Raw genomic sequence first — 17,030 nt, 5'->3', positions numbered from 1 at the left:
AGTGGTAAAGGAATGGTTGCCCAGATGCAGCATTTAACAAGCGTCTTGTTAGAATTTTTCTTGAGGTTATTGAGTGACAATACTGTATTTTGTGCCTTTAAACGCATGGTTAGTTTTGCACTGAATTAATAAAAATCACATTTGCCAGGTAAGGGCGATCTGACCTGTTTATACAATGCAAGGGGAGGTCACTTGTTAATTCACATTCGGTTGTACAAACATTATTGCCAAATTGTTACAGATAGCAAATAAAGGTCTTCATTGCACCCCCCTCACAATGCAACCAAGTGAAATAATCAGTTACATCCAAGTCGACAGTAATGGTTGTCGAGGTCAACATCGATAAAGCCCATTTGAGTATTTAATGCATTCACCTAGATAATATGGTGCTCTTGCTCCTAAAGAGAGTCCAGAAGGTTATGTTTAGCAGTTTAAAGCCGATAAAGGATCAAATGGGTAAAACTGACCACTAAATGCATTCACAAACAATTAGTACACGTCTATAAGGGCTACATAAGCATGAGGTATGGCTTCATTTTGGAATGCATTGGGTGACATACCTTTTAATACATAGTAAATAGTAAATTGATCTACTGAATTAATATTCACCTGATAATGTGTTTGTGTAACTCTAGCATTGGCTTTTTGATGATTATGAATATGCAATGAAAGTGCACACTAATTATCAACATAATACCATAATAATACATATTCATATTTGAATGAATACAACTAAAACAAAGCAGTTGTACATTATTTACATTCCTAACACTGTTTTATCAGAATGACATTGCAACTTGTATTGCATTTATTATGATACAAATCGTACAATGCAACAAGTTATAGTACCTATATACCTGTTAGGTCAGATTTGGGCACCCTGTTACAATTGCTACAAATTACAATTGATATCACCTGGATTTGAGAACCTGGATTTTAAAAAGCACAAGAAGATATGATACATACCAAAAACCATACTAGGAAAAGTTTGTCACTCTCACATTTTACAAATGATCACAAGCAAATCTGATAAAGCTTACCACGCCACCTGCCAATTAGTCTCACATACCACTAGGTGCAGAGTAAGACTGGTTTCAAAAGACAAATGACTAGTTTCCTGAAAAAAGAAGCTATTTTACCCCTTCCTTTTTTATTCTCCCTATCTGGAGGACAGTAAAATAGTACTACAGTAGGCACCATGCAAAGAGGAGTGACCGGCAGGGTCGGGATCAACTCCAATCCAATTAGTTCAATTTAGGAAGTGGAAAATCCTCCTTGAAAATAAATGGCACTTTTTCAATTCTCAAACTGAAATTTCAATGTATCCCCTGAATGGAGTGTTGAAATGGAATTGAGCCCAACCCTGGTGACCGGAGGTATGGTAACAAGGGAGATGGAGGGGTACTAGGTCCTCCGCAGAGGGTGCCACATGGACACAGGTTTCCTCAGTGTTGCCAACATCTGGTTCCAGTGGGTGATGCCCATGCCACTCGCCTCGGGTCCGATAATCACGTGACCCACGTTCTCGCCCCTGCCGTCGTCGGTGCCCTCCGCCACTGTGATCCTCAGGGAGAGTTCCTGAAGAGGGAGCACAGTGTCAGCACCAGTCCCAACATAGTACAGGGCAATCCTCTTATAGTAATCAAATCAGTACAGGACAATTTGATCACTATAAACGGTTGAGCACTAGAACTGTATTCACTATAAGATTAGTGAACTTTAGTACTCCAGAGTGGGTCAACAGTGAAGCCTATGTGGTTCACAGTGGTAATGCAGTCTAACAACAACGGCTCAACCAAAATAGCACCATTAAGTCAAATGTCATTTGACTAAACAATCCTTTCAGCTGTCTATTCCCTACCATGGTACCATCCCTTCCCAGTGTCACCTGTAAGACGACAGCAGGCACAGAGAAGATCATGGCTTCGTTGAAGATGGGGTTGGTGTCGTCTCTTTTCATGGAGGTCTTCTTCTTACTGATTTTCTTACCATCTTGCAGAAGGTACACTTTGACAAAGGGATCTGTTAACGGAGAGATTGTGACAGCTTTGTTCACAAATAATTTAAATACCAAAAGTATCATCCGAAATATTAGTCTGTGTGTGTAGACTGCGAGAAAAGTAAAACAAAAAAAAGAGATGTTTTAACCCATGCGACCATTGTTCTTCATATTTAACTTTGCATGTTTGCATAATGGAGGTAAAGTGATGGTAAATATTTCATTTTACGAAAATCTACCCACTTTTTGAGACATTCAGTCATAAATTCTAATGATAATTGGGGCAAATCACTTTGCAAAAAGCCAAATAGAAAGATAAATTGTTGAATGACTGGGTAATATATAGCATTAATGTGAATAGGTGCTCACACATGATGCAATATAGAGACAAACATAAGAGCTAAAGAGCTGTGAAGTAGTGTCACCTGCTGTGGTTTTGTCATTGGTCCACACAAGGTTCTTTGCTTTGGCCACCACCACTGTAAGGCGCTCAGCGGTGGGCAAGTAGCTGAGAGACAGCAGAATCTCCCCAACTGCATCCACGGCCTAAAGACAACACAAGCCAAAAGAGGCCATTGTTGCACACTGCACAGATACGACAGCCACTGACGATTCTATAAAAATCAAACTGTTTACATGATTTCATCCTCAGAAAGCCACCTATCTCCATGTCGCATGTTCCGCTTCATGCCATCAGCACCTTTAAAACGGTAACATTTTATATGCTTTATTACCCTTAACAAAAATCACATCACAAAAAAAAAAATCACATTAGAAATGTTCACGAGTCAGACGTGGTTTTGACATGTGTTTTTCCTTCGTGAAAAATTGTTTCCCCACGTGACATTTTGTTTTCATGTTTACTTTTCACAGGTTTATTTTCACCACTTCCTGCTACATCTGGTCTTCCATCCAGTGACTGAGTAGGACCAACCCTGCTTAGCTTCAGAGGCAAACCAGCAGTGGGATGCAGGGTGCTATGTTGCTGGAATGAAGTTGCCAACATTTTCAGCGAAATCAAAGACTAGGGTAACATAACCAAAGATTGAGAGAATTGCAGGAAAGAGGGGAGGTGTTTTATTTAATTGCATTTTTATTTTTTTAATTTTTTTATTTCACCTTTATTTAACCAGGTAGGCTAGTTGAGAACAAGTTCTCATTTGCAACTGCGACCTGGCCAAGATAAAGCATAGCAGTGTGAACAGACAACACAGAGTTACACATGGAGTAAACAATTAACAAGTCAATAAAACAGTAGAAAAAAATGGGCAGTCTATATACAATGTGTGCAAAAGGCATGAGGAGGTAGGCGAAAAATACAATTTTGCAGATTAACACTAGGGTGATAAATGATCAGATGGTCATGTACAGGTAGAGATATTGGTGTGCAAAAGAGCAGAAAAGTAAATAAATAAATAAATAAAACAGTATAAAAACAGTATGGGAATGAGGTAGGTGAAAATGGGTGGGCTATTTACCAATAGACTATGTACAGCTGCAGCGATCGGTTAGCTGCTCGGATAGCTGATGTTTGAAGTTGGTGAGGGAGATAAAAGTCTCCAACTTCAGCGATTTTTGCAGTTCGTTCCAGTCACAGGCAGCAGAGTACTGGAACGAAAGGCGGCCAAATGAGGTGTTGGCTTTAGGGATGATCAGTGAGATACACCTGCTGGAGCGTGTGCAACGGATGGGTGTTGCCATCGTGACCAGTGAACTGAGATAAGGCGGAGCTTTACCTAGCATGGACTTGTAGATGACCTGTAGCCAGTGGGTCTGGCGACGAATATGTAGCGAGGGCCAGCCGACTAGAGCATACAAGTCGCAGTGGTGGGTGGTATAAGGTGCTTTGGTGACAAAACGGATGGCACTGTGATAGACTGCATCCAGTTTGCTGAGTAGAGTGTTGGAAGCCATTTTGTAGATGACATCGCCGAAATCGAGGATCGGTAGGATAGTCAGTTTTACTAGGGTAAGCTTGGCGGCGTGAGAAGGAGGCTTTGTTGCGGAATAGAAAGCCGACTCTTGATTTGATTTTCGATTGGAGATGTTTGATGTGAGTCTGAAAGGAGAGTTTGCAGTCTAGCCAGACACCTAGGTACTTATAGATGTCCACATATTCAAGGTCGGAACCATCCAGGGTGGTGATGCTAGTCGGGCATGCGGGTGCAGGCAGCGATCGGTTGAAAAGCATGCATTTGGTTTTACTCGCGTTTAAGAGCAGTTGGAGGCCACGGAAGGAGTGCTGTATGGCATTGAAGCTCGTTTGGAGGTTAGATAGCACAGTGTCCAATGACGGCATTGTCTTCTTCTTTTCTTTTTTTTTTTAACCGAAAACAATTTTTTTTGTATCCATTTACAATTCATTTGCTCTCGCATTTCAAAATGATTTCCTCGCAATATTTTGTTTTTCTATCAATACTTTTGGGTTTATGTTTTTTTTTCAATATCATCATTTTTGTTTGCAATACTAATAGTTTTTGGTTCTTGACCTCAGAAGTCTTGCTTGTTATTAATGGCACAAAAGTAACTCACTAGAGGATTGCAACATATAAGAAGACTTTTACTCTATTAAAGGTGTTTAAAGCGGCAATCCTTAACTGAAACATTAGCAAAGTGTGCTCCCCGCCACAGTTTCAGTAAACAGCTGAGGGATGGGGCTGGAGAAATGCAACCACTCAAATCCATACACTGGATGCAAACCATGTTTTTAGGCTATACAGTGACACCATGTTTTCACCTCACAGGTGAAAAGGTGCTGTTAACATGATAACTCTAAATGTAATACATGTATAAATATGGTTTCACATGTGAAATTTAAGCTCAACATGCAAAATGGAAACTGCAAAATGGACACGTGTTTTGTTGTTGTAAGGGTAGACAGATGATAGATAATGGGAGAGACAGGAGGAGAAGGTCAAATGGGCAGTGGGCCAGATTCCAACCCACGCCGACGCTGAGACGTGTGCTGTAGGCGGCAGGCCACAGGCCGTCAGCACCTTAAGGCAATACTACAATCAACGCAAAGGTGCGGATTTTTACCTTGTTAACATCTTGCAGGTAGAGCCAGGCATTGAAGGGTCTGATAGAAAGGTCCAGGTCAGACAGCTTGAGCTCTGCTAGGCCGGCGCTGATGTTCCTCTCCTCCGCGTCGATGCCGAATGCAGCGAAGCGCAGGCTGTTCTCCTCCAGACAAGATGGATCCAGGGCTATGGAGAAACGCTCGTCGAACACGACTGTGAAAGCATTCCTCTGGACCTGCATCACAATCCAAACATTTTAGTGAGATAGTTGTAGATCTGGATTATGTCAAACAACACAACAAACAGGTCTGCCGGTTAGTTTATAAACATTATTACTAACAGTGAAATACTTACTTACAGGCCCTTCCCACCAACTCAGAGACAAAAATATTAACACGAGGAATACATTCAAAATGAGTAACGATAACTTGCCTATATATACGGGGTACCAGTACCGAGTCAATGTGCAGGGGCACGAGGTAATTGAGATAGATACAGTATGTACATATAGGTAGGGGTAACGTAAATTGGCAAAAGGATAGATAATAGACAGCAGCGTATGTGATGACTCAAAAGAGTTAGAGCAAAAAGGGTCTATGCAGATAGTCTGGGTAACTATTTGGTTAACTATTTAGTCGTCTTATGGTTTGGGGCTGTTATAAGGGTCCTGTTGGTTCCAGACTTGGTGCATCTTTCAGGTCCTGGATGGCAGGGAACTTGGCCCCGGTGATGTGGACACTGAGGAACTTGAAACCTCCGACCTGCTCCCCTCAAGCCTCGTCGATGTGGATAGGGGCATGCTCGGTCCTCCGTTTCCTGTAGTCCACGATCAGCTCCTTTGTCTTGTTGACGTTGAGGGCGAGGTTGTGTTCCTGGCACCACACTGCCAGGTCACTGACCTCCTTATCGGTGATCAGACCTACCACTGTAATGTCGTCAGCAAACTTAATGATGGTGTTGGAGTCGTGCACGGCCACGCATTTGTGGGTGAACAGAGAGTGTAGAAGGGGACTAAGCACGCACCCGAGGGGCCCCCGTGCTGAGGGTCAGCGTGGCAGATGTGTTGTTACCTACCCTCACCACCCACCAGGAAGTCCAGGATCCAGTTGCAGAAGGAGGTGTTTAGTCCCAGGGTCCTTGTTATGGGATTTTTTATCAATAATGACTAATTATGTATACATTTCAATCAGGACTGACTAATCAGAGTACTATTATGTTACTGTACTTTTTTAATTATCTTAGTACTGAATATAATGTGTGTAATTATAATCAAGAAGTAGAACAATGACTGTCTGTTCCTTGGTAGAAATGAATGAATTTATCGTCAGACTGGCTGGAATGCTTATCTACACAGGCAGACCTAGGCTCGGTCATAAATTATCTAAGTTTGGGAGAGACGATGTGGGAAGTCTTGAGAACTATACAGCCATTGTACTGGAGTGGAGATGAGACGGGGTAGTACGAAAACTAATGACGTCATTTTCAGTTTATAACCTGTGGTAAACTGTATCATGTTCAGTACTCTCGAGAATAAAAGCCGCTGATTGATTTTGAGACTGGTCTCTGTCCATTTTATGCAAATAAGGGTCTTACAAATTCTTAGGAGTGGACAGAGTGTTGAATTGAAATTAGTTTAATAAAACAAAGGAATTTAATTCCTGTAACAGTCCTGGCCTTAGTGATGAGCTTGGAAGGCATTATGGTGTTTAATGCAGAGCTGTAGTCAATTAACAGAATTATCATATAATTGTTCCTCTTGTCCAGGCAATCCAATAGAGATTGCGTCATGTGTGGATCTGTTGGGGCGGTATGCAAATTGGAGTGGGTCCAGGGTTTATGGAATGATGGTGTTGCTGTGAGCCATGATCAGCCTTTCAAAGTATTTCATGGGTACAGATGTGAGTGCTACGGGCGATAGTCATTTAGACAGGTTACCTTAACCTGTTTAAAGGTCTTACTCACATCGGCTACGGCGAGCGAGATCACACAGTCGTCCGGAACTGCTGTTGCTCTCATGCATGGTTCAGTGTTGCTTGCCTTGAAGCAAGCATAGAAGGCATGTAGCTCGTCTGATAGGCTCGCTTCACTGGGCAGCTCATGGCTGGGTTTCTCTTTGTAATCAGTGAGTTTATAAACCCTGCCATATTGGATGAGAATCAGAGCCATCAAAAGAGCCCTGAGGACGTAGTGGGATTAAATTGAGTAAATGCATGTGCTCCGTTGTTCATGCTTTAAACAACTGGCGATGATAGATACGTTAACAAATTATAACGATTTTACTAATAGTTATAATGGTTCACATAAGGTTAACTAGAAATCAACTGCTCCTAACAAAGTAATATTCAAGTGCATCACACAAAAGACCAAAGGGAACTTGGTATTCAATATATACATTGTATGATACAGTATTTGCCTAGTTAAAGGAACTCAGAAACATGCCATCTTTGTACACAGCAGGACAAATTCCTGCTTACAGAAATCAACAACAAAATGCAAATTAGCCAGGGCTGCTATCATAACACAACATAACGTGCATCTTAACATGATAGTCTTCCTGGTAAATTGTCATACAAACTGTGTTGAATTTCTTCATGAAAGCCCATAGTGTATTTATAAAACCTGCATAATATTCCGTAACATTAACCTTGGAGTCTGCCCTATATCAAACACCAGAATCATATCACAACCCTACTAAATACCTTTAGAATCTGAAACACCACTTAACTGTACATAAGCATGGCTGGATGTAAATGACATCCAAAACAATGAACACATTCTCCTGTATTGTGTTAATATAATGTTTCCTACATGGAGCATTCCCTGCATCTTTAATATGTGACAGTCTGAACATTTATAATTATGGCGATTACCACCACTAAACAGTGTGACTGAGGGAAAAAGGAACCGTCGGAGAGCTAGGGAGAGAAGCCAGGCTTAACAGCTTGCTCCCCTGTGGATTATGCCGAGGAGAGCAGTGGATCCAGCTGATGTCAGCATTTCCTCCCGGTCTCCAACATTCCTCGATGCACTAGTGGCTATCATTGTGGCCAGTGTGAATGCATTAAGTGTGAATGCATTCATACTGTGATTTTCTCTGATCCTGATTACCTTGCAGTACAGAGGGTGACATGCCTGGAGACTTTGGTGGTTACTGTACATTGTGGTGCAGTGGGGTTGCAATTCTCATGTTTGTGGATGTAGCCTACTGTGTGACAGAAACAAACCCTTTATTCCATCTCAAACCTACTGTAAGAAGCCCCAGGAAAATTGGTGCTGAAAATCAAATGCACTTTCCCATCAGACAAGAATAGGATTAGCCCATCGAGCTGAAGGCTCCAAAACTCTAACCCAAGGGACTCATTGCTCTCTCACTCTGACTCCAAACTTGGGTGATGATGTTATCAACACTTCTCAGCTAACAAGAAAAGTTACCAAAACCAGGGGAGAATGACTGCCGCCTCTCATTGAAGCCACGAAAGTTGAAGGCCGACTGCAGTACTGCAGGCATTGTTAGTGGAAAACAGGATCCCCCATATCTTCAAAGACAATTTTCGTGTCAATAAAAAAATATTGAGGACAATCATGGTATCAACAATTGCTTCTAATGCACCTGATGTATGTCCTTGAACCGATTATTTTAAAATCACACACTGAAGAAGTTAAGGATAATTTAGTTGGTAATGGAAGCCTGCAGTACCCCGGTTGGCCTTCAACTTGAGTTACTCAATGATAGGGGCAGCACTGAGCTAGCCTGCAACATCACTTCCTGGAGTAGCTCAAATTGCACATGTTATGTCTCCATGAGACGTCATCATAACCGACTTAATTTGGCTTCAATGTGTTATTGACACTTCACATAGGAATGAATGGTATCAAAAATACGCACAAGGGCATCATGCAACAGACGTCATCATAGCCAGCAACAGAACAGTGTAATGTCTACACTCGGTTTCTTGTTTTTATTAAATAGTTTTCATTAAATCATAGCTAAAGTTTGTATTGCTACGGATTCCGCGACTCGGCCCCGGGAATCAGCACGGATCCTGGGTGTATACCAACAGCCAGTGGCTGATCTGTGGACCGACCAAGGTCCACTGTCACCCAGGAGCCCGTGTCCATGACGTCAAATCCCTCCTGCCCACGGTTCTGGACAACTACTCCAATATTGACACCATTGTCATTCATGTAGGTTTTAACAGCCTTTGTTTTAGGCGATCTGAGGAACTGAGGGAGGACAACTTTGATTTGCTGTGGGAGCAACCAGCACTTTTTAAAAGAGACAGTATTCATCCTAACAGAAGGGGTTCCAGGATTATTGTTTTAGAGACTGACGGACAGGGTCTGGGTTGCTCCAGTTCTCCCTGTCAGAATAAGCAACAGAGGACTTGGAAAGCATATCAACTCCTGTAGAAATGGCACTATGGTTATTGTGAGTAACCTCATTTATTTTCCTTTAACTCCACCTTCTAGTGAGTTTACAGTATACAAACTGTCATCTCCTACCATTCTGATAGATTGGAGATGGTCAGAAAACGTGGTTGTAACGTTAATCATTTGGTTGTTATTCCATTGGTTACCTCGAGGCAGATGCCCCAGAGGCAAAGTGGCCCACAGACATTGAATATGGCACTTTTAAATGTTAGAGCAATCACAAGTGAAAACCTTTCCAGTGAATGACCTCTGTACTGAGCTCAAAGTTGATTGCATGTTTCTCACTTAAACATGGCTGTAATGAGATCATAGTGCCGCTCTTATTGAAGCCTCCCCCTGGACTACAGCTTTTCATATATCAGAAAAGGGAAAAAAGGTGGGGTGACAACCTCTATTTTTACTAATGCTAACAGCTGTAAGGACATTTTGTTTGGCGACATTGGGCATCTGTTATGCTATACTGTTTAAATGTCAGCCACCAATGCTGGCCATAACCCTGTATAGGCCACCAATCCACTGCCCCACTTTCGTTGCTGATTTATCTGAACTATTATCTATTGTCCTTGAACTATGATAAAATCATTATGTTGGGAGATTTTAATATTCATGTTGACAGAGACTGACTCCAAGGCCATTGAATTTATGAATCTTTTGAGCACTATGGACTTTATCCAACATGTTACTGGGCCCACCCATAACCACGGCTATACTCTGGACCTGGTAATTACCAAGGCGCTTTCTACTGGGCCCACCCATTACCTCGGCCATACTCTGGACCTGGTTATTACCAAGGGGCTTTCTCCTGTGCCCACCCATAACAACAGCCATACTCTGGACCTGGTTATTACCAAGGGGCTTTCTACTGGGCCCACCCATACTCTGGACCTGGTTATTACCAAGGGGCTTTCTACTGGGCCCACCCATAACCACAGCCATACTCTGGACCTGGTTATTACCAAGGGGCTTTCTACTGGGCCCACCCATAACCACAGCCATACTCTAGACCTGGTTATTACCAAGGGGCTTTCTACTGGTCCCAGCATAACCACAGCCATACTCTGGACCTGGTTATTACCAAGGGGCTTTCTACTGGGCCCACCCATAACCACAGCCATACTCTGGACCTGGTTATTACCAAGGGGCTTTCTACTGGGCCCACCCATAACCACAGCCATACTCTAGACCTGGTTATTACCAAGGAGCTTTCTATTGCCATATCCTCTATTGTTGATGTTGCTTTATCTGATCACCACTGGGGATTTTTTACAACCTTGTTGCCCATAGCACCGGGTAGTACTGAACTGATTATTAAGAAACGCTATCTTACCTTTGACATTGCTATATAATTTATTGAGTGTATAAACAATACTCCACCACCTATACGTCGTCTTGTGATGATTTAGTTGATAACTTTAATAGCAAATTAAGGGCAACCATTGATGCCATAGCTCCAGTAAAGTTGAAAAAGGACACATCCAAACAGAGAGCCCCTCAGATGAGTGAGAAAACTAATCAATTAAAGAGAAATTACAGAAAGGCAGAGCGGAAGTGGAGACGGTCAAAGTTGAAGGTCCATTATGATATCTGAGAGAGCAACTTGGCTTATAAAACAAGGCAATTAAAAATGCCAGACGGGTTAATTTTTCTAACTTGATTCACTAATTAATCAGAATAATTTGAGTGCTCTTCTCGATCATTAATGGTCTAATAAATCCTACCCGCAAACCTATGTGAACTTTCCTCCACGTCTAAATGTGATGATATATATTTCAGAGATAAGATAATCAACATTAGGCTGTGTATCAGTCAAGTAAGACCTGGTGATAAGTTTGATGATATGTGCCCTAGCCTGTCATGCAAAGGCATCTGGATTTATATTCTCCCTGGTTGACACAGACATACTCAGGACAGTGATATCACAACTGAATTCATTATTCATTATTAGACTGTATTAGTGGGCAGTAGATCCTATTGGATAAGCCTAGTGGTTATGAGCTTTGGGCCAATAACCAAAAGGTCACTGGTTCAAATCCCTGGGCTGACTAGGTAGGGGGAAAAATCTGTTGATGTGCCCTTGAGCAAGGCACTTAACCCTAATTGCTCCTGTAAGTCGCTTTGGATAATAGCGTCTGCTAAATTACTAAAATGTCAAATGTAAATGTATTAGTGATTTAAATACCTGGATGGCTCACAATTTCCTCCAGCTAAATCAAGACAAGACCGAGGTACTTATTGTTGGAGCCAAAGCAGAGAGAATCTATCCGCACATTTTAATTCACAGGCAATAAAGATAAAACACCAGGTAAAAAAAAAACCTAGGTTTAATTTTAGATTCTGAACTCAGTTTTGAATCACACAATAGGAATGTGACCAACATAGCTTAATACCACCTGAGGAACATTGCCAGGGTGCGGACCGTTTCTCTCTGTCTGATACAGAGACTCATCCATGCTTGACTACTGTAATGATCTCCTGGCTGGTCTACACAAGAAAGCCATTGGTCAACCGCAAAACAGAATGCTGCAGCACAGGTACTGACCAAGACCAGACAGAGCACACATTACATCGGTTTTAAAGTCTGTCTGCGCTGGCTGCCTGTGAGTTTTAGAATTCATTTAAATATTCTTCTATTGGTTTTTAAATCAATCCACGATTGTGCACCCCAATACATGTCAGACATGCTATTTATTTATGTACCCAGTAGGTTCCTCAGGTCATCTGGCACTGACCTTTTAACTATCCCAAAGCCTAGGACCAAGAAGCATGGAGAGACAGCCTTTAGTTATTATGCCCCCAGCCTTTGGAATAGTCTGCCAGAGAACCCGAGGGGGACCAAGAGGCATGGAGAGACAGCCTTTAGTTACTATGCCCCCAGCCTCTGGAATAGCCTGTCAGAGAACCTGTATGCCCCCAGCCTCTGGAATAGCCTGTCAGAGAACCTGAGGGGGACCAAGAGGCATGGAGAGACAGCCTTTAGTTATTATGCCCCCAGCCTCTGGAATATCCTGTCAGAGAACCTGAGGGGGCTGAAACTGTGGACATATTTAGAGAGATCTTAAACACATATTTTTAGCTTTGCTTTTCCTTAGGGTGCTTTTTATCTTATGTTTGTTGTGTAGTAAATATTTAGTTTTTTATTAGTTTTTTTCCTGTAAAGCACATTGCATTCCATGCATGAAATGTGCCGTATAAATAAAGCTTAACTAGATATGATCGATGGCTTTGTCCATTCAAAACAGAAAGAACTTTCTGTCTGGTTTCTGAGAACATTTTCTACAAGAATGATCCCAGAACATCAGTAGTGTTGCATCTTCAGTGAAATATGATATCACAGAACCATTCTGCAAAGCCTAAATAAAATACAATAATATCAATCTAAAAGACTATTACCACACGCATGCACACACTCACCCTGGTGATGCCCACGTTGAGTTCTTCAGGAACCAAGGTGACCCGGATAAAGCAGCCGGGGAAGTCCCCTTCCTCCTTCTCCAGCAGGTCCTTGCCCTGGTGCAGGGCGATGTGGAGCACCCCCGGCCCAGGCCCTGGTCGGGCCTCGTACTCCAGGGTCACCTCCAGCTGCCCCACTGTGTAGTCGTGCCCAAAATTGTTGCCGATGGAGGAAATAGAGCTGAGAGAGTCGGTGGACATGGAGCGGTTGAAGGGCACGACCCCTCCGGCAGGGTCCATCAGGTCCCGGGTCATCAGCTCCAGGTGTCCCAGGTCCCGCAGCCCATCCGGGGTGTCCACCAGCTGCAGGCTGGGCTTACGACTCAGGTTGGTGGAGGCGGAGGCCCGTCTGTGGTTGTTGGCGACCACTCTCTGAGGGCACAAACAACGCAAAATTACACATCAACTCTTGCGTCAAGGTCTAAGAAATTCAGTAATATTTTATTAGGTAACACTTTATATGAAGGGGGTATATATAAAGTTGTTATGAAACCAGTATTATTGCAGTATTATTCATAACCTTAGTAACACATTTATCCACAGGAATTTCCAAATTAAAGGCCTTTTGTAAAATGGAAATGTTTATTTTTTACTTCTTCTTCTATGGTATATTGGCGATCACACAATTTAATGAGCATCCTGCCACCCACTCTGCGGGATGGAAATAGGATTGCCCAAAAATTCAACTTTTCTGTTAAATAAATAAATCAGATGATCCCTACACAGGCTCAAGGGAACCTGGGAGGGTGGGTCTTCCAGTGCTTGCAAGTCTTCAGATGTAAAATCCCTGAGTCCCAAAACCTTGTCTGAAGCAGCCATTATAATGTCCAGTTCCTTCGACTTCCTTGAGACTTGTGCTATACAGTTTATAACTGTGGCAATAAACGCAACAAAATCCATATTTGTAACACACAGGGTATCTTTTGTCTGGCAGCAAACATTTACTACAGGCTGTGGTGTATCCACAACCATATATACACTAGCTTTACTTGTTTTCTCAATTATTTTAATTGCCTCCCCATAGGAGATTCGATTGACCGCTCTAACTTTTGTCACTTCAATCTCCTTCACCCTTACAGGGCACTCCAGGAACTCGGGATCATGAGCCCCACCACAATTGCAACACTGTCGTCCTTCTACCCACAGTTCTTCAATATACTCTGTGCGTCTGAACACACTTCAAACATGGACAAATTCTTTACAATTCTTGCACTGCAATGGTTTTGGGACGAAAGCTCTTACAGCGTATCCTACATAACCAAGCTTCACATGCGTTGGTATTTGTTCTTTATCAAAAAACAACAGGACTGACAGACTTTCTTATTTTTCTCCATTCACCCAGAGGGTCAGACGCCAGGCACCACTACTCCGGGAATTCTATTCAGGTATTGAACCTGAACATCTGTCGTCACCCCTGAGATGACTCCTTTGACGGGTGCTCTACTCCGAAGTTAGAAACACAAAACTTATGTTGTCTGGATTCTTTTGAGGCCCACTGCAATCTTTCTCTTTTCTTCAGAAATACAATTAATCAAAATAAGACCACTCCAGGTCACTCTGACACAGTCTACTTTTCCCAGTGCAAACTTCATCATTTGACACCTCAAATGGTTTTCCCACATATGCATCCTTACTAGAGGTTGACCGATTAATCGGAATTAATTAATTAATTAAATGATTAATTTGGGCCGATTTCAAGTTTTCATAACAATCGGATATCGGTATTTTTGGGCACCGATTTTTTTTAATGTAAATGTTTTTTTTTTTTTTACACCTTTATTTAATCTTTATTTAACTGGGCAAGTCAGTTAAGAACACATTCTTATTTTCAATGATGGCCTAGGAACGGTGGGTTAACTGCCTCGTTCAGGGGCAGAAAGACAGATTTTCACATTGTCAGCTCGGGGGATCCAATCTTGCAACGCAATAAGGACCTTAACTAGTCCAACGCAATAAGGACCTTGCCTCTATCTCGTTGCACTCCACAAGGAGACTGCCTGTTACGCAAATGCAGTAAGCCAAGGTAAGTTGCTAGCTAGCATTACACTTATCTTATAAAAAACAATCAATCATAATCACTAGTTAACTACACATGGTTGATGATATTACTAGATATTATCTAGCGTATCCTGTGTTGCATATAATCTGACTGAGCATACAAGCATACAAGTAATTAAGTATCTGACTGAGCGGTGGTAGGCAGAAGCATGCACGTAAACATTCATTCAAACAGCACTTTCGTGCGTTTTGCCAGCAGCTCTTCGTTGTGCGTCAAGCATTGCGCTGTTTATGACTTCAAACCTATCAACTCCCGAGATTAGGCTGGTGTGACCGAAGTGAAATGGCTGTCTAGCAAGCGCGCGCTAATAGCGTTTCAAACTTCACTCGCTCTGAGCCTTGGGGTGGTTGTTTCCCTTGCTCTGCATGGGTAACACAGCTTCGATGTGGTGGCTGTTGTCGTTGTGTTGCTGGTTCGAGCCCAGGGAGGAGCGAGGAGAGGGACGGAAGCTATACTGTTACACTGGCAATACTAAAGTGCCTATAAGAACATCCAATAGTCAAAGGTTAATGAAATACAAATGGTATAGAGGGAAATAGTCCTATAATAACTACAACCTAAAACTTCTTACCTGGGAATATTGAAGACTCATGTTAAAAGGAACCACCAGCTTTCATATGTTCTCATGTTCTGAGCAAGGAACTGAAACGTTAGCTTTCTTACATAGCACATATTGCACTTTTATGTTCTTCTCCAACACTTAGTTTTTGCATTATTTAAACCAAATTGAACATGTTTCATTATCTACTTGAGGCTAAATTGATTTTATTGATGTATTATATTAAGTTAAAATAAGTGTTAATTCAGTATTGTTGTAATTGTCATTATTCCAAATACTTTTTTTTTATAAATAGGCCGATTAATTGGTATCGTCTTTTTTGGGCCTCCAATAATCGGTATCGGCGTTGAAAAATCATAATCGGTCGACCTCTAATCCTTACTCAACAAACGTATCCCAACAAGAAGTGATTCATTATCCTTTACACACATACTCCAATTATAGAACATTTTCCTTACAATTTTCAATACTACTGTTGTCCATTCAGAACATTCATCTTCACCAAATTTGCATTGACTTCCGCCATCTTCCTCCCCCGCTGCCATCGCTATTGACGCCTTAATTTCTCGCTAGATGACGTTCTGCCATTACTGTGACATTGTCGCAGCAGGGACCTGTGACATTTTCCTTGCTGTGGTAGTCTGGGTACCCATCTTTTTATTAAAATTGTTTTATTTTTTATTTCCCACACCAGATGCAAACATATACACACGTACAACACTTTACAGACGCACACAAACGACTACATCTCATCTGCCGAGGACGCATGCTCACACCCCCATCCCTAGTGCCTGCATTATGGTTTGACACACAGCCTTAAATTGCACACATTAGGTTTTTTTTCGGTCGCCCGTTGACATTTCAATAACAAATCATCTGATTTGTCCATTGTGTTAATGATGGCGGATTGAGTGATATTCACGTTTTTTAGTATACGTTTTTTTTTTTTTTTCAAGATGATAGATGAGAAGAGAATCGTCCAGCCCATTGGGTGTCTCACTATACCCCCATATACCATGTCTTGAAATATGCAGACAGATGGATTAAAAGAACATTTACATTGTAATACTTCTGACAGCTAACTTTCTAGCTCCGCCCATAATTGTTGTACTTTATAGCATTCCCAGAAAGCATGGATTATTGAGTCATTGTTAGTTTTACACTTAAAGGGAATTTCACCATGGCTTTGCCACGGCATAGAGTCATTACTATATTAACAATATTACTTTATCACAAACATCATAGTTCTTCAAACCACAAACTAGAACATTTAAATTTCACTGGAAGAATCTGGAAGTTGACTCACTGTGTATTGGTCTGCTCATAATGAGCCACAAAGTCTGGCATTCATAGCGTATGCTGATACTGCCCGCTAGGTAGAGGGGGCGTGCCCACAAACTGAATAATGTCGTTGTTTACTTCGAACGACCAACACACAGTAATCTCAGAACTTCTCTAGGCAACATTTTTTTACTATTTGTCATCATGCCCATATGGTGTTCTGTTGCTGGC

General features: G+C 41.8%; 1 protein-coding gene across 1 annotated transcript in view; it reads right to left on the bottom strand.

The window, feature by feature from the left end:
• Window positions 1–153: 153 nt before the first annotated feature.
• Window positions 154–17,030, bottom strand: part of syt12 (synaptotagmin XII) — a 33,259-nt gene continuing 16,382 nt past the window's right edge. Inside the window, exons 4-8 of the mRNA XM_029668788.2 lie at window positions 12,862–13,272; window positions 5,039–5,254; window positions 2,425–2,545; window positions 1,889–2,022; window positions 154–1,578 (exon numbers count right to left, since the gene is read on the bottom strand). Coding sequence (XP_029524648.2) covers window positions 1,405–1,578; window positions 1,889–2,022; window positions 2,425–2,545; window positions 5,039–5,254; window positions 12,862–13,272 — 1,056 coding nt within the window. The 3' untranslated portion in view covers window positions 154–1,404. The remainder of the gene's footprint in view (window positions 1,579–1,888; window positions 2,023–2,424; window positions 2,546–5,038; window positions 5,255–12,861; window positions 13,273–17,030) is intronic.

The sequence above is a fragment of the Oncorhynchus nerka genome, linkage group LG9a (assembly GCF_034236695.1).
Source record: "Oncorhynchus nerka isolate Pitt River linkage group LG9a, Oner_Uvic_2.0, whole genome shotgun sequence".
Taxonomy (NCBI): domain Eukaryota; kingdom Metazoa; phylum Chordata; class Actinopteri; order Salmoniformes; family Salmonidae; genus Oncorhynchus; species Oncorhynchus nerka.
The sequence above is the reverse complement of the archived record's forward strand: the minus strand, read 5'-3'. Positions and strand labels throughout refer to the sequence as shown.